The following is a 22,736-nucleotide window of genomic DNA, read 5'->3' on the forward strand; positions in this document are numbered from 1 at the left end:
CACTACACATTCCACATAAACATAAAGAGAGGACAGTAGCTTAGTTGTGCAGCCAAGTAGCTCCCAAAATGGACTTGGCTGTTTCTACAGGTTTTGTTTGTTCAAGAGTATTTAGTTACACTCTAAATATACTGTTCCAGCTCTTACCATTGTGTCCCTGCTGTTGGCTGCAGTACCAGTACACCTCCCGATGATTTTATCAATACATTTCTTATGAATAGCAGCATTGCATTCTTCAAGACATGCGTAAGAAAAAAAAAGGATTTCTTTAGGTAATACGTACATAGGATGAAGTGTTTGCATTTCTTAGCACAACGTGAGAAACACACTCCTTTCCACCATAGCATACACATCAAAATAATTTCTATCAAGATGATGATCTTTTTAAAGCTGTTTCCCCCCATTCTCTTTTATCATAACCTCTATTTCTACACTAAATCTGTCTCCACTTGGCAATGCTGTCAGCATTTGATAATAAGAGGACAATATTATGCTTTTGATCCTCTTTGATACCTCCCCTGCTGTTTGGAATACTGCACTGAGATATATGCTAAGTTAAAAAGTGCTTTTGAATTTTGCTGTAAAACCCATCAATAATTGTAATTCATTTTAGAACAGGTTTCACAAAAGCTGCTGTCATATATGACTGCAACTTTTCAAACGCATTACACACATGAGAAGAATAGCTAAGTCTAAATCTTGACACTAAAATTTCAGGTAGGAATCACAACTAGAAAGCCTTAAGTTATCACGCAAAATTTATGTTTCACATCTACTAACAAACACGGTGATTGTGCACTGTGCCACGCACATTCACAGATTTTTCAATATAGTGAATACTAGATCTATAAAATAATGTAGAAGGTCATACAAGAAAAAGGCAAAAATCAACTTACGTCTACATTTGTATCCCTGCTTGTTGAGTCCCCTGAAAAACAAATGATATAGGAAATCATATAAGCTTGCTAGAATGAAAGTTTTTATTTTATTTTTACCATGTCAACAAATATATTCTTTGCCTACATAAATATTTGTTCCAATTAAGAAACTGATCTAATTTCTGGTATTCAGAATCCTCTGTCTTAGGAAGGCAAGGCTTATAAGAAAAGGTAGAATGTTCTAAAAAATCATCACATTAGGAGAAAAACCCCGAAAAGACAAAGTTTCAATTACATGGGAAGTCCTGATCTGACTTACTATAAAAACAGCTTTCCTATGAAAGGGACCCAGCTTCTTGCTCTTGATGGGCCTTTACTCTGCTGTCAGCCACCTCACGTCTCAAAGTTTGAGCATTATTTTGTCAGTTCCACCCATCTCACTCTTTTGTGAAAGAGCTGCTGTTGGTTACAGGCCAAATTTCACTTGTGATGCTGATGGAATTTTTGCCAGTTATTTCAGATCTATTTTTTAATGTGAAAGAGATGACTATAGCTCTGAAGCATAACAATACTCATAGTAAATAAATTATTTCCATCTCTCTCATAGCACGGATGAATTTACACGTCATGTTTTGTTTCAATACACCTGAAGCGAATTTTACAATTACTAATCCTTTGGAGGTGGGGGAAGCTTAACACTTCCTTCTTACCATACAAAGTCTTTGCAGACAGAGCAAAATGTGGGTTGTCCAAAGAAGGTAGCAATAAATTCATGATTTTTGATGTAGTGGATTTTCGCTTGCTTGATAGCTCCTCTCCTGTTCATAGTTACTGTTCCCTCTTCTTCCCTCATAGACTGTTTGCAATCTAAGGGGGAGGAACGAAGACAAGGCATACTTTTAACTCTTGAAGTCATGACAAAGACTAATACATGCTTCCCCAAAACTGTTTCCAGCTCATGTTTCTATTCCACACATCCTTGCAGACTCACAGTCCAACAAGGGCAGAGCACACAAATGCGCTGGTTCCTAAGGGGTCTCCATGTTCTTGTTTGCAGGCAGTTCCCACTCCTGCTCATCCAGAGGAAGCCTTCAGCCAACAAGCTGAGAGGAGGAATCAGGAAAAGTAGTACAGCCTTGCTAGAGAAATGACAACTACAGATGTTTCTTGAAAAATTGTAAGCTTTGCTACTTTATGATTTATGCACAAGATAAATAATGTTTTATTGGAAGCAGGAGGTCTTCTCCATCAGTAGAAACCTCTTCATGCTCTGTATGCCCTCCTGAACCTGACCTTGAGCCATCACTGGGCCATATGACTGTTCCATTTTGACAGAATGATGAGTTTCTTCTGGCCTCCAAGATCATTACACAGTGAGGATAAATGAAATTTTCTATTAGATATTCCCATTATGCTAACTCATGACAAGTCTTGATGCTATGTCTGTCAACACATCCCAGTCTCATTCCTCTCCCTGCCAGCCACCATAGGATTATAAGTATATAGTACTATAAATACTCTAGTAACAACAGTATATGCTGGAGATATACAGTAGCATATAGTACTATACTACATACAGTGTAATATTACCCAAGGGGAAAAAAAAAAAAAAAAAAAACTTTTAAGGATCTGAGTCCAACTGGCTCAATACAGGCCCTTCACTATGGGTTCTAGTTATTTCCACTAATTTCCAAGGAAGCTTCTGAGTTTCTCTTCCAAAAATGAGTCTCTTACATCACAATCTTTCAGCCGCAACTCAAGACTCTGTAGTTTCACTTACACATTTTGAAAACAACAGGAGGAGTTTGTAATGGAAATAACCACTTAAAGGTGCATCAAACAAGACTGGGATTACTGGTAATTTAACTGTAGGGCACGTTTCTTTCAGATAGAGAAGAGCTGATGAGGGACAATCCCCATCTGGCAGGGAAAAAAAAAAAAAAAAAAGCTTGAGTCTACAATGGAAGCAAATGGACTGCTAACCACATCAGCTCTGGTCAGCAGCTTAGAGTCATAACCTGGAACAATGTGGACATGGTTCACAGGCTGCAGGTGCTGCAAAGCTTGCAGGGTGAGAGCTTCCACGGCTATGGAGTAAGAAGAGAGCCTTAGAAGTACTTTTCCCACTGCCAACACAATTGGTTTAGATTTGCTCCGTGGCATTGCTGCCTGGCATCAATATCAGTCAGCACTTTGCTTTCTATATTGATAGAAAGAGATTCCTTTGCCAAGTCACATTAACCACAATGCCTGCATTTACTGCAAAGTTACTCAGAAGCCCTGTTTTTCTTGTTGCTAGCTGTGCTTGTTCTTCATCATTTTATCAGCTGGCTGCCACTGTTGCTATTCCAACAGACCGCTGAACCTGGAGCACAATCTATCATTTGATACCATTTTGAGTCTCCTGAGCTAATTCATCAGCCTGCAGCAGCATTTGCCGTCTTAGAAAAGAAAGGGCAAAGTCAGTTCAGGGATTAAGGAAAGACTGAGCATTTTACTGCAAACGAAGATCAATAGAGGGTTTTACCACCAGGTATTAATGTTCTTTTCTGAGAAACTGACCATCTGGTTCAAAGAAAACCCCACCCTGTCTTGCCCTGAAAAGTTCACAAGGTGCATAATGACACTCTGACCCTACATACACCACTTCCCCTCCAGGAACAGGATTCATTTCTGCTGTTCAAACAGGCTACTGAGTTCACCCAGCAAAAACTCCCATCAACTGCTGTACTTCAGTTTGTCGATGTCTGCCAACAGCACTATCTTTCTGTTAAACCCTGCTGAGCAAATACACAGGCCTCACCCACTGTCCCTCAAATGCTTCAGGAAAACCACACGCTAAAACTGGTGCGCAAGGAAAATGATGTCGAGAGCCGGTAGAACTTCATACTGTCTGCTCCATGGAAAGGATGTCTTCAGAAGGGGGATTCCATCAGCAACAGCAACAAAGCAGAGGAAGGTGTGTTGTTTTTTCACGTGTATTCTAAGATACCCTGTGATGGAACAGATTAGGGACAAAAATCTTCCCAACATCTGAAATCGAAGTGTTGAATGAGAAACAAACAGGATTCACCAGGTCAACAGGATAAAGCTTCACCTTGTGTTGATAATACAGCAATTTAGCATTGCTGATATTGCGTGCAAAGTTCCCAGACAACACTTCCGATCAGGGTACGAGAAACCATACGGGAAACATGGCGTTTCTATCCCATCTTGAAAACTGATATTGAACTTAGTAGAAATCTATTAGACTGACATCCATTTTTAAAGGATAATTAATAAACTAGGCTGCATCACTTACTTTCTTTGTGCAAAGAAAAAAAGTGGGAAAATAAATGTTTTCCTTAAGCATACTTTGACTGTGAAAAATCCTTGAGCACAGCAAAACTTCAAAATCTGCATGTGAGAACACACAGTCTTCACAAGCAGCTGCGTTATTAAATACCTTTGCCAAAATCAACCAATATATCAAAGCATAGCTGAAAACATTTTTGTACGCTTCTGAAGAAACTGAGAGGTTTGGACAGCAGCTGCAGGTCATGTGTATTTGAACCCAAGATGGCTCTGAAACGATAGTATAGTTCATTTCCATTTGCTACGAGTATGTTTAGCAAGTTACCATTTAATGTGTACTGCTCCAGAAATTTTTCAGAAGTTCAGCCAAGAACGGACTCAGCTAGGGAACAGAGGCTTTATTTCAGAGATACAGAGAGAATTGACAATTGCAAGGAAGTGAATTTTCCAACAGCAGGGTGTAGATGGTGAGAGAGAGAGGAAGAAACGCAGAGGGACAGCCTTTGCTCCCCTCCAACCAGGACTCACACAGACAAAACGGTTGTGCTGGGCCGGCACACAGTCAGAAACAGTCTCGGACAAAACAGCTGAATCAGCAACTAAAATCCTGGTGACCTCTGTAGCAGCGGCAGCCTGGACCCAAAATTAATCATTTTGAACCCAGCACACACCATTAAACATCATCTATTTCCTCTGTTGAGAACTATGGTTAATATTTATCACTGACACGCTGTTCATATATTTCAAGGATCCTCCTCAGAACTTGCAGCTGATCTGACAAAAGGACCCGACACTCCTTTGGGACGCATATTCATTAAGAAATCATTAAGCATGCCTGTGAACTAATGCTGCAGTTCTCCAGAAGTGCTATAACCATACCCCTGTGTACACAACTGTAGCGCCAGCCCTTCAGACTATTTTGCAGTCCTTTCCGCCAGTAACGTAACATGCGAAGCGAAGTCTGGGAAGCATTTACTGAGCTACCTAAAACAACATCGCTAGGACTCAGCCAAACTGTAATAAACCTCAAGGCGAGATGTCAAGTTGTCTTAGTTCAACCTCTGAAGTTCAAGGACAAAAGAAAACAACCTCCAAAATAACCCTACTAGAGTTTTAAAAAGAAGGAATAGAAAAATATTTACCATCTTCAGAGTTCATTTTTCATTTTAACTTGCTCGTTTTGTGGTTTTGTTTATAAGCTGAACAGAGAAAAGATAACAGTGCTACTGTCAGAAACTGAGAACTGGGACTTTGCTTCAAACATGGATGGGCAAAACATTTCCTGAGCTAAATGGCTGATCGAGTTGAAAGAGATTTGCCAGAAACTTTACCATAAATTATAAACCTTACCGACATTTCTGTTCAATGTCTTTTTCTGCAGGTCTACTGCCTTGCACTTGGCTTAGTTTGAAAGTTAAGCGTGTCCTTCAGGTCAAGAAAAATATTAATCTCACAGAGCAATCATTAAAAAGAAAAGCTTATTTCTCACAAGGGAAACCTTCCTGGTATGAACTATCTCAGAAGAGAACTGCTCTTTAACCTGGTCGAGGAAAGGACTGCTTTACAGATCTGTACAGAAAAACATTTACAGAAGTACAAGTTTCCCAAAAGTCTAGGTTTCTGATACATGAATTTGCTTTGCTAAATCATTTTGGATTGTGCAATCTTCACGTTTCATTATTATACACAAGCTATTAGTATTGCTGTGTATTTCTCTCTTTTTAAGCCATCTCCCCCATTCTCAATACCTGTGGATTTTATGCTGCTGACACGGAAGGAGCAATACCAACAGCCTGATCCTGCACAAGCCATTTGCTCTCAAAGCTGGCACAAAATTTCACGTTACCTCTCCCAACCCAGGAACTAACACTGGAAGTTTTAACGTGGTCTCAAAACCACTGTTATGAATCCTTTGTTGCACCCGTCACAAAGGCATACACAATACATGTAAGAGTTGGGGCATTTCTGCTGCACTAAGACATGTGCTGGGCTCTCCTCTGCGTGCAGACCAGGACACCCATGGACACGCGCTGGGCCCGCACCGCTTTGACCAGTGCTTAGGAAAGCGCTGAGGAGCACTGCTCTGCAGCTGCCTTTAGCACGTCACCACACCGAACTACTGTGTCATGGGCATGAATGAAGCCAGCGGTCTTTCAGAAAAGAGCTAAAACAAAACAGACTTTGAATAAGGCTCGCGTTTCAATCCAGGAGAAGAAAATCCTGGGTCCAGGCTGCAGTCTTTGTAGCGCTCACACCATCTGCAGAGTTGTTGCACTAGCACAGTCTGAGCACAGTTGTACAGACTGTGGTGTTTTTTTTCTTTTCCTTTTTTTTTTTTTTTGCTTTAATTTCAAGTGTTTTAGTTAACAGTTCTGATACCTGAGAATATATCTGTGATATATATACACAGATACCTGAGATATATCTCATTTCTTGTGGTAAAACAGGGAATTAACTGGAAGACACCTTTTTTTCTTTTTTCCCTTTTTAAATTAAAAAGGTACAGAAAAAACAGCCTTAAAAAAAAAAAAAACAGCATCTAAGTCAAATTTCTTATGAACACAGATATTATATAATTTCCTCAGCTCTACACAACACATTACCTACCTTCCCAACCAAATACACCACCAACTTTGCATTTATTAAATTACTTTATCTTTGAATGTTTTACTTCCTTGAAAAGAAAAAATTAAGCCAGAAGACATTTTTATTAAATTTGTGCAATCACACTTCTAGATGCAGATTAAGCAGATGCAAGGTGCTGCTGAATAGCTATCACATCTACCATGTTTTATAAATAGTGTTTTCTCAGTCAAATGATTAAATCGTATCAACTTCTCCACTTCCATCTATGAGGGATCACTTCTGGCTTTTTAGCCCTCATAATGTCTTATTGATAACATGACAACTCTTCCCCAACATGCCTCACCCACACAGAAACCTGCTTTATATCTGAATCTAGACCCATACGATATGCAGACCGTGCTATCAGAGAATCTGTGCATTATTTTTCAAATATCTCAGAAAAATTCTCAGATCTCACACTCGCCCATCACTCATCACAACAGACACAAAGAAAAACATATTCGAAATATTTGCAGCTCTCCAGTTCATATTCATCTCCCAGAAGTCGGACACTTCAGGTGTCAAAGGTTCCCATGCAAATCTGATCCACCTGATAGCATTTGAAGGAAATAATTCACTAACCCTTTCTCCAGGAAGCTGAAGCCAGGAAAACAGTAATTCAGAATTCAAAAACAAGACAAAAAAGCGTATTTCCAAAACCTCTGAGGCTGCTAACACAGAGAGAGACACTTGGTAGTACAGTAAGCCACCTCGGTGATCCTGGGTTTTCTTACTCGGTAAGGTCATTAACTACATTTAAATAAACAACGATCAAGCAAAGCATTAAACACACTGCAACTTCCACCTATTAAAGCTAAAGCTGCCTTACAGAATTATAAGCTATTTTCAATGCTACAGCAAGAGAACAAGGGGCAGAAAGAAAACAGTATTCTGAAATGAAAGTGGGGGTCAACATCCTGTTCTCGTATTTCACACATCAGAAGACAAGCTTTGATTTCCAGCACAAACTTATTTTCAGACCACAGGACAGGAGGCAAAATAAATTCTTCAACAGCTCTAAGTCAGGGGGCTCAGCAGTCCCTGTTTTACAGAGTCTAGAAAGAAAAACGCATCTAAAACTGGGAAAACTTTTCATATGTGCCTCTAAAGTAGCCGACCAGGCTCCAGTAGGCAAAGGGAACATAGAAATGAAATGTCTCAGTGTAGCCCACCATGGAGCAGACGTCAGTACCAGCTAATTCGAAGAAAATTATTCTCTAACAGTAAATCTGGTAATGGAGCAGTAACATGCTTACTTCTCAACACTACTGCCTACTACTGAAGCAAAGAAAAGCAGTTTTCTCTAAAGGTGGCAGAATGTGTTCTACTTAGAAGGAAGGGTTGGAAATCAAAAGCTTTCATCTGCAAAGCAAGCCAAAGAAAGAATTAGTCACTTTTGCAAAGTGCTTGGAGTTTTTCAAACGAAAGCTACCACCTGTAACTCAAAGACACTGCTGGTAGCAATACCTTCACTAGGGAACAACTGAAATACCACTTTCAGAACAAGCCTTTTTTAGTATTTTAGACACTCTACCATCCAGTTCTGTATGGAAAGGCACGTCAGAGAGAAAACCAAATGGTATGTACATAGGAAGGAATGTGAACAGTCTCTGAGCTTTCAACTATTAACTAAGGGTTTTAGCAATGTGAAGAATGGAAGTTAACACAAACATCCTTGTAATGCACTAACAAACTTCTCCGCTCTAGTACTGGTAGCAGCTAATTTAACTACAGAAAACATTTAAAGCAGTGCAACGATGAGCCAAAATCACTGTAATGTTTTCCAATTTAGCAAGTATATAGTGACACAAGGGAAGTCTGTGATTTTGAGGACTGTTAGTGTGTTACTGTGTACTGATGTTTGATGCGAGCATTCCAAGTGTCAGGTTGAACGACTTTCCTCCACAAAATGTAGTTGTATAGCTATATCTTGAAAAGGAGTCTCCACTGCCTCAATGGTTTGGTTATGAAAAAGTTAGTGGTCAGTAACTGCCTGTAAAATGGAAGGTAAATAGGAAGTTCTTGCAAAGTAGAAGATCGAACAGGAACATTAGCACATGAATTTCAACTTGCCAATTAAAGTATGATTGGATGATTTACAGATCTGTTCAGTATTTACACTTCATCCACTGCCATCTGCAATGCCTAATAATAAAGGCAATGACAAGCATTTTAAAGAGCATTGTATCTATTTTAAATTTATTCTGACAAATAACTAAGTACAATTATTTTAGTACTTATAGCACAAATTAGCTATTCTTCCTAGCATCTGATGGCAAATTACAGAAGGTTTTCACTTACTCTGCCTCTACTGTTTTTTATATCTGTATGGAAAAAAGGAAATAAGCTTCAGATTTATTAAATGAGCAACGGAAAAAAAAATGAAGTTGTTTTTGTGCACTTTCGGTTGAGAAACATTTAAGCTTCCTGGACAAGTCAATTTCTGTATGTCTTACTAAACCGAGAAATCCTCAGTGCATGCATAGTGCCGTCCATGGGAAATCCATGATGAAGTCCAAGATGAAAGTTTTCTAACATCATGGTTCATAACAGTTTGAATACAAGCCAGAATACTACTGGTGCATAATCAGAGAGCTTCTAAGCTTTAGGAGACTTACTTTTACTTATGGGCTCTTCAGATTCACGCCACTTAGCTTTAAAGAGTTAACTTTTCATAAAGGAGACCAAAGTAATGGCTGTCTTTTTTTTTTTTTTTTGCCATTGCAAAGCTAAAATGTCAGCTCTGAAATGTCATTTACTGCATATCACATTCTATCTTTAGCAGCTTTTCCAGTAGCTTTTACACAGATTGCACATATGGTACAAAAAACCTCCACAATTTGCTGTTCTATGAGAGTAGAACTATGTTCCCTGTATATATATATATATGGAAAAAAAAATAAAAACAGAAAACAAAAAACCCACCACCAACAAAACCCACAAACAATGCTTTTAGACTTACTGCTTACTCTTTCTACTTATGATTTACAAACACAGTATAAAACCATGTAAGACTGATAAGCTAAAATGTCAAACCAGTTTAATTCCCAAGAAATAATGGTTTTGTCATTTCTAGCATAGGAAAGTTTTAACCACTAGTTAAGCAAGTTGTGAGGTTTACATCATTTCCTTTAGGAAAATTACACAAATCTCTGCTAAAATATTTGTTTTTGTTAGTGTACCTAAAGCTTTCCCTCTCATAATTAACCATCTCCTCTTACCTCATAGTTTCTTTTCCAAACAGCGTGTGTAGCTTTCTATCACGTACAGCTTGTTCACTTTTTAAACTGATATGGCAGAACATTGACTAGATTTGCATTTTAACATTTAACCATTCACTCATTGCTACAATTGGTTTCCACGATTAACAAATAGCACAACTGAATCTCAGGAAACTCAGACCTATTTCCCCAATCCACAAAAGTTTACCACATAAATCAGAACAAGAAAATTAACTTATTTATGCCTATTTAGGGTCTTATTATACTTTTCTATTACATCAAAACACGAGGACAGACATACTAACAACCCTAAAATGGCTGAACGCAACAGGAATACAGAGTATGAAGACATTTAGAAATTAAAAAATGCAGCCCCTATGACTCCACAAAACAAAAACCCTACAAACCAAATTAACAAAATTAGAAAATTCTACCCAGCACAACAGATGGTTTTTTTGTAAGCGACACTCCATGTTTTACAAAAGCAACTGAAAACAAATTTGACATTACCTGCATCTTCTAAAAAATACTGCACAGCCATCAGCACCTTTCCCTGAGGTTGTAGATCAAGCTGTGAAAAGAAAGATACCAACAGTGAAGCATGTGGCTGACTGAAACTCTCAGGAATTTACACAGCTCTTTCTAGGGAATCAAAGTGTAATATTCAGTAACTATTGGATTACAATCCTCTTCTATATCTCACTGCTGCAGCTGAACCAGGTGCTTTTATTCTATTGTTTTTGCTAGTATGCTGCATTGCTTTGATGTCTACCCAAAAGTTCATTGCAGTCCAAGTTCACATTGTTTTTGCATGTTCCTTTCCCTTTTCTGCAAAGACATTTGTCAGCACCTATTTTTACTTTTCATAAATTCAATTTGCACATGAACTTAGTTTTTAAAGTCTATACAATGCCGTGTGTGTTTATTGACAGCACAAACCACAGACATACCAAATACCATTGCCTATCATCATAAAAATAGTGGTGGTATCAAAATTTATTTTGTTTTCCCACTAGACTATTACACATGGTTTCTCTGGAATGTCCTACAGACCAGCATCATTACATTGCTCCCTACAGCAAAAAGAAATGCCTTTTAAGCCAGTTCCTGGGCTCAGAGAGCAACCACTAATGCTTAACCTGCTGCCTTCTTACAAAGTAGGAAGCTATTAAGCTTGAAAGACTGATTCAGTCTTCACTTTAGCAAAGAGCAAAGTACCACTGGGTTAATAACAAATTGGTGAATGCAACTTGGAAAAAACAAGAAAAATTAAAATAGATATATCTCCATAAATCTTACTGCCCTAGTGGGATACTGCCTAGGCTATTTATTTATTTCATTTTAAGGCACTGTCTGACACTCAGAAACATTTGCCTAACAAAGTTTACAGAAAGCAAAGACTTCAGTTACAGCTACTACTGACTTTCTCTCTGTACACAAAACCAACCTTACAGGCTATGAAAAGTGAACTGATATCTCTTCTGGGCATGATGGTAGGTCCAAGCCATGACTGAGCTTGTTTAGGAGGAAGTTTAATGCTGACGGTGACTATATGGTACCTGCCCTGTGGGTAATACGCAGAGGATTTCAAAACACTGAACTGACTAGACTAAAACTGATCACTTTTAGTTTTAACCATTCCTCTGAATAATTGCTCATCCCAGAATTCAAGTTAAGGTGGGAAAAAACTTGTAGTTTCAGAATGTAACAGTTGAACACGAAGTAGTGAGATATTACTGACCCAGCAAAATCTGTAAGCACCTTCAATATTAAACGTCCCTTTAAGTTGTCGTCTCCCCACCCCACCCCCCAAGATCTGCTTGCTGAGATAAGACTTGCACATACTCGGAGCAAAATCTTGCTACTTACAGCAAAAATGGACTTGAAAGAGAATAGGTCTTTTTTGTTTGTTTGTTTTGTTTTTAAAGAAGTATTTCCATACTATGTGAAGCAATAACTGGGTACTCCCTCTCTCCCTCTGAAACTCCTACCTAGCATTCAGGAAGAGATACCATTCATATATCCATCCCCTTCCAAGTGGGGACCAGCATTGTCAATTGTATGAGCAAGATGACTCATCAAGTTGTCTACCTGTTGCTACCTGCTCATCCTGCTTTAGCTTGACCAACAAAAAGGTCTCCTGAAGTGTTCTGCGCAAATTCAGCAACACTCCAGTCCAAAAGGCTTTGAATATGAGACTACACATGAGATTTTAAGGATACCTGCTTGTATTTAGCAAATATTACCTCTGCATTACCCATACTACAAATACAGAGTTTGTCAGTTCCTGTAGTACCAAATACATGTACTTTTTGTGCAAAGTGTCTGGAGTACAACTTTACGTACAACTGGATGTCGGGCAATACTATAGCACCTAACCACCCAGCTAGACAGCTCTCACCCAAATCATGGGATATCCAGATATTCCTCTCTGAGTCTTATTTCTGCATTTTGAGAAATGTTATCTATTCAGGCCACTAATTAGAGTTGCTTCAAAATTTGATACAATTCTGTGGGACATTAATGCCTCATCACACTTTCACAATGCTCTCACAAGGGTCTGAACAACTTCAACACAAAATTGTGTTTATTTAACATATGTTTAAGGATTTAAAGTATATTTTAAGGATTTTAAGTATATTTAAGGATTTTATAAAAGACATATCATTAAAACCTTAATTCATTGAGAAATCATTGCAACACATCAACTGAATGAATGAAATTTTATGTTTAATGTTTCAGATTTCTTGGTTCAGGGTTTTGATCTTTCCTGTCACGTACTCCTCTCGATATAAAATAGAAAATATTTTATGTTCTTAACTTCCTTTTTATTTAATGTTTATGGTAGTAATTGAAAGACATTCACACACAATTATTTAGCAGTTGTTCTTTGGGTTTATGTACTTTGACAGATAAGATACGATTAAAACAGAGTGGGCATTAAAAAATGCCCATTTCAGCAGCATTAACCCAAGTAAAATTTTCTGTAAAAATAAATTTGTAAAATAGGAATTCTAAACTGAAATGCCTTGAAATCAGCTTCACTTTTCTTCACATTTGGATGAATCACAATGATCAGATCCAATTTAAACATTTGCTAATTGCTGCAATGACTGTTAAGCTTTTTGAAATAGGCTCTCAGTGTGACTTACATCAGTATTTCAAATACCAAAGCCGTTGATTTTATTGTCAGTTTCTTGAACTTTGATTGTACATTGCTAAATTAATTGTCTTACAAACTCCTGCCACACATGCTAAAGAGATTGAACACTCACAGGCATAAGGTCTCTGTTCAGTTTGAAAGAAGCATAACCAGGTCGGCAGGTTTAAGAAATTAAACTTTTCCCTTACCCAGAACTCTGCTTTGCCGTTGCCTTTCTTGCACCGCTCTGCCAGGACTGACACACCTACAGTCACTTCAGATAATGGCTCTTCTGCTGCTTTCATGAGAACAATCTGAATCACACGTCCTTCATAAATGTGGGCATCAAAAGTTGATTTCCATTCTGGATACATAGTGGGTTTCTTCTGAACCAAAGTTTTTCCTCTCTCTGAAAGCCACACACAAAATAAGAGAAAATTGTAAAATCAAAAGGCAAAGTTCACCCTGACAAACAGGGCATGCAAAGGCAGTGAAGGTGTTAATGTGCAGCCCAAGAGACCAGGAGGGACAAATCCCATTATGGAATTCAGAAGCGGGTTTAGTTATTTGCATCTTGACAGGGAATATTTGCATGTCTGCTTTTTGGCATCAATCTCCATCATGGGCCATCTGATCATACTGAATACCTACCGCTAGAAGATAAATTAAGACAGATCTTAGGTTGACTTCAGTTTAAATTGATACTAGTGGCTGAGAGATGAAAAGCTTCACATTTCATTAATCCACGCCCAAGTTATCCCAACATTTCACTTCTATTCATAAGCAAGTCACTTCATTGACATTGCACTCTCTCTGCCATGTTTGCCACTTTTTAAATGGTATTACAAGGCTTTATCAGTCTTCTCTAGCACATGCAGACCCTGCATACCTAAAGAATAAGGAAAAGACTGAAAGAACCTCAAAATAAATCTTTTTTTCCACCTAACATTTACCTAGTTTCCCGTAAGAACATCTCTACAGACTCTTTCCTTCAAGTCTTATAATGCCACACTATTCTTATTAGCTAGATTATGATTTTTCTAATATACAATTTCTATCACTCTTGCTACCAGTCAACGTAATTTCTTCCTGTCTTTACCTTAGTGCACCAATCAGCTGTTTTCTGTCCCTATCTATAACAAGCTTCAGCCTATTTCTTGACCCGAGTCTCTCAGTAGTCCCATCAACACACCCAAAATGATACAGCCTCCCAAGCAACCACATCCAGTTTTTCACTCTGACTCTGGTACACGATGCCACCTCCTCAGTGTTGCTCTGATTTGCTCCCGAGCCTATTACTCCCCATTTGTACGCAGGTAGCTGAATATCATTTTGTACATTCTGTACAGTTTCTGCTACTTATCAAGATTATTTGCTGCAATGAAAGTGCTTTCTAAATTCCTCTCCAGCTCTGAATGATCCATTTTTTTCTTTGTAAGTGTGTAACCTGTTCTTATGATATCAAGGCAGTAACAAAGCAGATTAAATAGCTTGACCCTTCTTCAACAAGCTGCGGTGTGATATGCCTCCTAAAATGCAATCAAATTTTCATTCACTTCAATGAGGGAAGAATTAGATGCATCTTATGCAAAAAAAAAAAAAAAAAAAAAAAAAAAAACACGAAAAAACCACTACTTCCTGGAAACTCAAGGCAAAGTCTGCATTCATTCAGTAATAACTTGCTCAATACCCTTTGCTCGATTGCGCTGCGCTATCCAAATGAGAGTAACAAGTAGCATCCTTTTACTTCTTTATTAGGGAATGCCTGCCAACAACAGCATTACAAATTACAACTTTCGCAAGCACACCCAACTCTGCTTGCCAAAAGGCATTCTAAAATGCTCACAAACAGCCACCTGAGGACCTCCACCATTTCACAGAAAACTTGACCATTCCTCCTCTACTCAGTCAAAAGCTTTTATGTGGAAATTGGGGAACTTTGCAGACAGAAAACAAACAAAAACAAAAACAAAAACAACAACAACAAAAAAAACCCAAATTCTTAGTGATCCAAACCTACTTCCAGAGCCTTGTACTTGGTATTCATAGCTATGGAATAATTTGTAAATATTATGGTGAAAATATATAGAGAAAATTCAAAGAGAACATCATTTAGAGATTATTAAAATGGCCAATAAAGGCAAGGGGAATTAAGGGTGGGCTGACTGCACAACAAGGGTATTACACGAGCCTATTTTTTGGATTGCTAAAGCTATACCCTCTCACCATAAAGGCACACTTCAGCCATCATCCTTGGGAACATGAAAAATTGCAGCTATTTGCAGAACCTTTGACAGTAATTCACAGTTTGCAGAAGCAGCAGCAGTTTACAGACATGTCGCTAATACTTTTTGTTGGATTTTTAGAGGCGAGAACTATTTCAGTCCATCCACAGAAGTCTCCCTATTCTCATATCCCAATTAAGATCTGTTTTGAGCAGTTACTATACATGTTCTTACCTCACATAGAACTAAAAGAAGTTGCCTGAATTACTGGCAACAATTTCCAGCCTGACCATGCTGCTTTTGTAATTAAAATCATACTAATCAAGACTTGTCATGGATCACAATATCTGACTGAAAATGAACACTTCAGTCTCAGAAAAGAACAGCCTTTAAAAAGACTTTTCCTACCCCTTCTGAATCCAGGCATCCTTTATTTCTCTGCTAACACTAGTGGCTTCAAAATACTTGACATGTTTGCAAATTGGCTTAATGCCTAATCATTAGGCAAATTATTTTCTTCTTATATGATAAGCTTTTCCTCAATCATGCTTCAGCATGCAAATCCAACTGAAGTTATTATTCCAGATCTTGTCAAACTGATAATGGGTGCATCAATTTCTTTTCCTGAGCGCCTCCCTTCCCCAGTGAGTCACCACTCAGGTTCATAGCACCCTTCTCCCCCACTTTTCAGTGCTTCAATGATACATGCAAGCAGAGAAGAGAAATGGTGGGATGATTACACTTGTCAGGAGACATAAGCTGCAAAATTTTAAAGGGAATTTATTTAGACCACTTCCACCTCTCCATACATTGCAACAGGAACAACACTTTGAGCACCAGTTCTTTAGAGGCTCTCCCAACACACAAAGAAACGGCTCCTTTGGAGCCTTTATCTAAACAAAAAGGAGATAGCTCAATCATGTTGTGAGGAAGAAGAAAATTCACCCCTTTTCTGCATTCTGTGGCATTTTGTGAAGCCCTAAAGACATAAGGCAGGATTTAAAAGGCTCCGTCTGATCCTGTACAGCAATTCCTAGGCTTTTCTCTCATTCTGTTTAGCTATAGTGACATATTTTAGGTAAATGTCTGAAACTATTACAAAGCTTTTGACCAGATTCTGTGAAGAAGTGGTCTTCGAAGACTTAGGGCCTGATGAATACGGAGATGCTAACAAGACCTTGGCCGCAAGTCATTCCAAGCAAAATGCCTCAGTTACTATTGTAACCAATTATGTTTCTCATTAATATACCCATCCTCTAAGTCAATACAAACAGTGTACTGCTCTATGCTTGAGGAGGGTATTCTTCAACCTGTTGCAGCTCAGATCCCTTTTCATGGCACTCCGCTACACAACTATCTTCCTTGCAGAGCACTTGTGAGTGCAGTCGGCTTCTTGCAGAACTGGAGAGAACGATACTTTATTTTGCAAACCTACATCATACAAAACTCACCATGCACCTTAACTTGTGCAAAAGTGACATTTCAACTGTTTCAGCTGCTTCACCACGTGTTTTGTGAATAGTTATGTGTTGTTGGTGAAGCGGGAGACAAGAAAGCTTGGTCTTCATACTACCACTCTTGCTGCAGGACAAGGAAGTTCTAATTAAGAAGCCTAATTTTATGTAGGGGGTAGAAACAACAGTCGTTGTTATTTCTTGCATTCTGAAAGAAAAGCCTGTGTTGAAGTGCTTGGTGTGACAGGAACAGCAGCACTCGTTACTACTCACAGCCTAAGAGGGATTGCAGTATTTCTCAACAGTTTATTCATACTCAGAAAAGCATCACCTGTAGTCAATGCCTCCTTCATCTTGATAGCACAGAAAGGCTGTAGTTGTTCCCCTTGATTCTGCACAGGTCCCAGCTCAAATGAGTTGAAAGATATCCTTAAGAAGGGGGCCATTGTTCACAGCAATGCTGATGCACACCTATGTGGAAAGAATAGAATAAAAGACTTGGTCTGAGACACGGGAGAAAGCAATACACAGTTCTCAGCCATCATAACCAACACAACGCATCCACTGAAGTCTGCAAGTCTTAAATTTGCTTTTGAGATCAGAAGCTTAAGTAAAACTGGCATGTATTGAAACAAAAAACATCACGTTTGATCAAAGACTGAACTTAAGACCCACTTTTAACTGTATCCTGTTAAAAATAAGTAGTATTTATACCTTTGACTTAGACCTTCCTCAGTTTTTAATTGGCTGAGACCCTACTCATTAACAGACACAGTTACATGGACACTCTTATTAAAGAAGTAGTTCATAAACTAAGAGACAGATTAGAACTCAAGTGGACAAACTGCATGCATTTCTTAACACATTGATGATCCTTTGATTTTTAATTATGGAGTTTTGTTACTATAAAAAACTAGGTTTTTGAGCCACTTGTATCATAGAATGTTTATATTTAAGTATCATTCAGTATGTTGGAACTTAAAGCTACATTGTATAAGTGTTTAGAAAAAAAACAAACCATCGTGACTGGACCAAGGGCTGGGTTGGGAAACAAAAAGTGAGGAAGAATGGTTTTGTCTGTTCCACACATCCCTTTCCCAACCTCTCTCATAATGCAAGGTGCCACAAATACAAGCAAAATTTATCTCTTAAAACTGTTTTTATATATATACACTTTTTTTTTCCTTTGGGTGTATAAGGTTTTATTTTTCAGTTCCTACACAACCTCAAAAAGCTTCAGAATACCTAGATGCTTCAATTGCCAGTCAAATCACAAAAGAAATGCCCTTGTTAATTATATTTATAAAGATTATCCAAGAAACTATTGAACTATACACATAACTTCTGGACACTGCAGCAAAAAGCACTACTAGCTGTACAGTAAGGGTAACATGTTCTTAAGCATGATCAAGTAATTGCACTGCATATAACTACTTGGTCAACATTAACAGACCGAGTAATTGGTTTGTACATCATGAGTTCATGCTACTTTTTTTCCACTTAGACACTTAATGTGGAAAGCGATGTACCTTCCGGAGAATACCACCAAACCAAAACACATAACAACACACAACTCCATGTGTTGCTTTCAGGTGATGCTATACTACTCCTAGGACACATCACAGAGCTACTGATCCAAACTGTGAGACACCAAACTTTGAAATAGCCTTTTTTGAAGGTGGGAACACATACCAGACAAAAGGAGTAGGAAAAACTACAGCAGTACCGTGTCACTTGGTTTAACCCAAGACGTAAGAATCCTACAATTTCTAAGTCAGCAACTGGTGTTTCACTGGTCTTCCCTCATTCTCAAGAGCTCCTGAACTCAGAGCAGATTTCAGTTCACAGCTTGCAGCATGTTCAGCAATACAGCTAGGCCCTGTAGCTCGTATGTCAATACTTGTTCTGTGAAGCAAAAATGAGGTATTCAAAAGGTAAGAGAAAAGAGTCATTTGCTAGCAAGGAACGTTAAGTGCAATCAGAGAACGAACAGGTGGGATTAGGAGAAAAGAGTTAACAAGGTAATAGGAAGAGATTACAGGAAAAAGGAAAAAAAAAAAAAAGAGTGCTGAGATGGCCTTTTATCTGTAGATTGTTAACCAGCACTAGGAAGAGCACTTCAAGCAATACTGCATATGCTTGTATTTTTTATTTTTTAAATTTATATATAAATCATCAACCTGAGAAGCAATTAACATCCTTCTCGTATCTTTTACGGCCCAGAACAGTCATTTAGATAAGACCGTGAAATCACTTTTTGGAGCAAAACAGAATATAGCTCCTAACACCATTATCTGCACATCATGCAGAATCTCCCTTTGTGGAAACCATTCTCAAAAAAAGGAAAAAAAAATCTTACTATTTTCTAACATTTATTGAGCTGTTTTTAATTAACTGACTGGTTCCCTACCTTCTCTTCTAGGTAGGGTAAGACAAAGTTAGAAAGCAGGTTTAGGGTTACTTGGCACTGCTGCTTTTCCCACTGGGCAACTAAGAGCCACCACTGTAATTCACAGTCCCACAGCCTGATATCCATACTTTCAGTAAAACAACAACCCTTCCACACTAATCCACTGGTTAAAATAGCTTGGAACACCAGTTGATGAGATTGGGGATTGAGATGACCCCACAAAGAGAGAAAATAGTTTCTGTAAAAATTAACAAATACCATCAGATACCTCCCTTTGACAAATGCAACAATGCTCATCAAGAGCTTTAATGAGGAACATATTTTAACTGCTTGAGAGACCTCATGCTCGCTACACTCAGAACTACCCTCAAGTGACTAGCTATGTGACTTGCCAATACTGCATAACAAAAAATTACTACTCAATGCAGACACAAAAGAAACCAGATTTCATAATCTTTTACCTCTGGGGAAACAGCTTTAAGACCCAGTTAGGCCATAGGTAGAAACAAGCTGGGTAGGTCAGCATGCAGCTCCCACAGGAAATTTTATTTGATAGAATCACAGGACTGCAGGATAATTCAGGTTGGAAGGAAAAGCCCAGCTAGAAACCACAATTTCCAGTAAGTCTGGAACGACACTAACAAAAAATTGGAAGGCATCGACAAAGCTAAACTAACAATTGCACTGATTTCACTCAAATTGACTCAAACTAACATCAGTCCTGAAACGGAACACAAGGCTTGTCATTTGACATTTACTTCAACAGCAAATATACAGATTCAATAGAAAGGGGTAGAAAAAGCACATGGACTTTATATAATCACACAATCTTCCTCATTTCTGGTGGCCTAATACAAAATCTACTTTGAAGGCCACATTTTCTACTCTGCTTCTCCAAAGCTGTTTTTTAGTTTTGACTATGGTTATTTGTTTTAGCTTCACAGTACTTGGCTTCAGTGCAATCTCAAATTCTCACTCAGAAATGCAGTACTAAACACAAGTAATTAAAGGAGTTAAGACAAAACACCAAACCCCAGGAATTTCTGATGATGTTCAAAATGAGCTCAGTTCAAAGTTGCCATGAAGAAAACTAGAAATTACCTTTCCATTTAACAGAAAAAAATCTCAACAACTTAGTTTCACATAACAAACTACCTGTTCCTGCCAAGTTTCTCTATCCTTATACATTCTGCTTTTTTCAGAAAAGTGAAGATGTTCAGTGGTCTCATGTAAAATCTCACCATATATGATAACCTCCCTGCATCACAGTACAGTCTAAGTGAGAAAGAAGGGCTTGGATTTGCTCCTCAGGTACGTTTTCCAATCCCTGTCTATCCTAAAATACTGCAGTTGACATGTACTGGCTGTACTGCTGTGAAAAAAACAAAAACATACCTCACTAAAACTGTTTTTGGCAGCAAAGCTCCAGACACAGAGATTCACTTTAATTCAACAAAGTTTCTCAAAATCCCTGCAGAATGTGCTCATCCAAACTTTTGTCACATTTGAAAAGCAAAAACATCCAGAGCAATACATGCATTTTGTTCACTGCATTTTAGACACAAGCACCTCTCAGGTCTCCTTGACTATTTCCAAAGGGACTGAAAAAGTGTTGACTAGTTTTAAGAGCTGTATCTGTCAAGAACTGAACTGCTATAAAACACCAGCTAGGACATGGAGATTTTACAATCTACTCATATGACCTGTATTGCTGCTAAAAGTATTAAAGCCAAACTGCTTTCCCTAAAGGGTGTGATATTATTAAAACCAAATAGTGGAAAAACTGAGATGCAAACTCCAAAAGTACTGCAACTCCAAACTACAGGTTCAGTATATCAAACAGTTTCAAAGTTATCTACAAGCTGAGAAAAAAAATAGGGGAAAAAATGCTTTAGTAGGATTGTTTTGTATGCAGTACACTGAGATGGCCACCCTGATTCAGTGTGCTCTCTGATGCTGTCCAGCACAATATTCCTTTCTTCAAGGATCCCCGACACACCCTATTGCAAGCTAAAGCTATGTTCAACACCATCTGGAGTAGATTCTGTAAAATCCACAGTAACTTCCATGAAGCTTTAGAATTGGAAGCTTTTGACTGTTCTTAATATCAAAAGAAAATCAATCATGTTACCATTGACTATAGTAAGCATGGAGAGATACTGAAAAAAATGAAACACCTTCCCCTCAATGCCAACATCTGCTGGGTGAACAAACGTTCGGTTTTCACTTGATTGTAATGCTTAGTTTTAAGGAAATCTTCTGGATAAATTAAATCTCAAAAAACTCCAAGGATAATTTTCACATTTGCTAGCACAAATTTCATATTACAGTAACAATCTTCTCCACAAAGACACAAGGGACAAAGAGTAAATTCTACAGTTTCTCTCCTTCCAACAGTGCACAACGACAACTGGGGACTCACGCTGCAGCTGAAGGCGTTACTTGTCGGAGTTCCTTTGTTGCTACAACTCTTCCTTGTTGTAAATAGTGAGGACAAGTCACCTCTAACACAATCCAGAAACAAATAGGCAGTTGTGACTTCTGCACGGAGCAGGAAGTAACATCAAAGCAGCGGAGGAGGAAACACCGACAGAGGCCAAGAACAGAACATCGAAGGCCCAAAGAGAGAACAGGCTGCTCCATCACCAGTACAGGTCTATACATCCAAGAGAAAAGCAAAGGAGATAACTCCTCTCTGATTTCCTTGTAGTAGTCTGAAAAGCAACCAAGTTCTGACTTTTTGCAAATGGATGTAAAGCAGCACAGTCATGTCTTTTCCCTGCTGTCTCACAAAAACACTCTGGATGGCAAAAAACGTCTGCTTTCTGCTCAGTTCCTCACTGTGACCACTTCTGAGGACACAAAAATGTTTTGGAGAACACCAACACCAGCAGCCAGAATCAGTGACTGATGGGTGGTCATCCCCGAAAATATGCACCAATACTTTTTTTTTCCCCTTTTAAGATGCAAAAATATGAATTATTTCCAACTAGCAAGCATCTTTTTTTACACAAGAGTTTCCTATCCTCCATTCTGGCAATGGACAAAAGGTTCTAGAAAGACAGCAACGAACTATTGCCCAACTTTCCTTTCCCCCACAGCACTTTCAAAAACATGGTGAAGAACCTGCCTCCTCTTTGTGTACTTCCTACAAAGGTGCTTGTGCTACTGTCAGGATGATAACACAGGAAGGGCTGCAAGTAGAGATGCTGGACACATGATTAACATCCTTCATCTGTGCATAGCACTAACGTGCACGTTTATGTTTTTATCATTCCCTTTTATGCTGCTTTTTGCTTACATTAAAGAATAACTCATAGGAAGCAGGCTGGCTACGGTGCTTGAATACCTCTCCCTTCACAGGTATTCTTTGAGCCGATCAAAATCCCATCTGCAAGAGAGGAGAAACAGTAATGGTGCTGTAGGACGTATCACTGGACCAAAGTAACAATGATGGTAATCACTGCTTAAGTTGCAGACTTGCAAC

General features: G+C 38.5%; 1 protein-coding gene across 2 annotated transcripts in view; it reads right to left on the reverse strand.

Moving 5' to 3' along the window:
- Nucleotides 1-22,736, reverse strand: part of PRKCD (protein kinase C delta) — a 68,141-nt gene that overhangs the window by 12,815 nt on the left and 32,590 nt on the right. For both annotated transcript variants that reach the window (XM_035547010.1, XM_035547015.2), the window contains exons 2-7: nt 17,171-17,310; nt 13,370-13,569; nt 10,529-10,589; nt 1,589-1,745; nt 897-928; nt 148-233 (exon numbers count right to left, since the gene is read on the reverse strand). In XM_035547010.1, coding sequence (XP_035402903.1) covers nt 148-233; nt 897-928; nt 1,589-1,745; nt 10,529-10,589; nt 13,370-13,569; nt 17,171-17,285 — 651 coding nt within the window. In that variant the 5' untranslated portion in view covers nt 17,286-17,310. The remainder of the gene's footprint in view (nt 1-147; nt 234-896; nt 929-1,588; nt 1,746-10,528; nt 10,590-13,369; nt 13,570-17,170; nt 17,311-22,736) is intronic.

Source organism: Cygnus atratus, chromosome 10 (genome assembly GCF_013377495.2).
Source record: "Cygnus atratus isolate AKBS03 ecotype Queensland, Australia chromosome 10, CAtr_DNAZoo_HiC_assembly, whole genome shotgun sequence".
Classification (NCBI taxonomy): domain Eukaryota; kingdom Metazoa; phylum Chordata; class Aves; order Anseriformes; family Anatidae; genus Cygnus; species Cygnus atratus.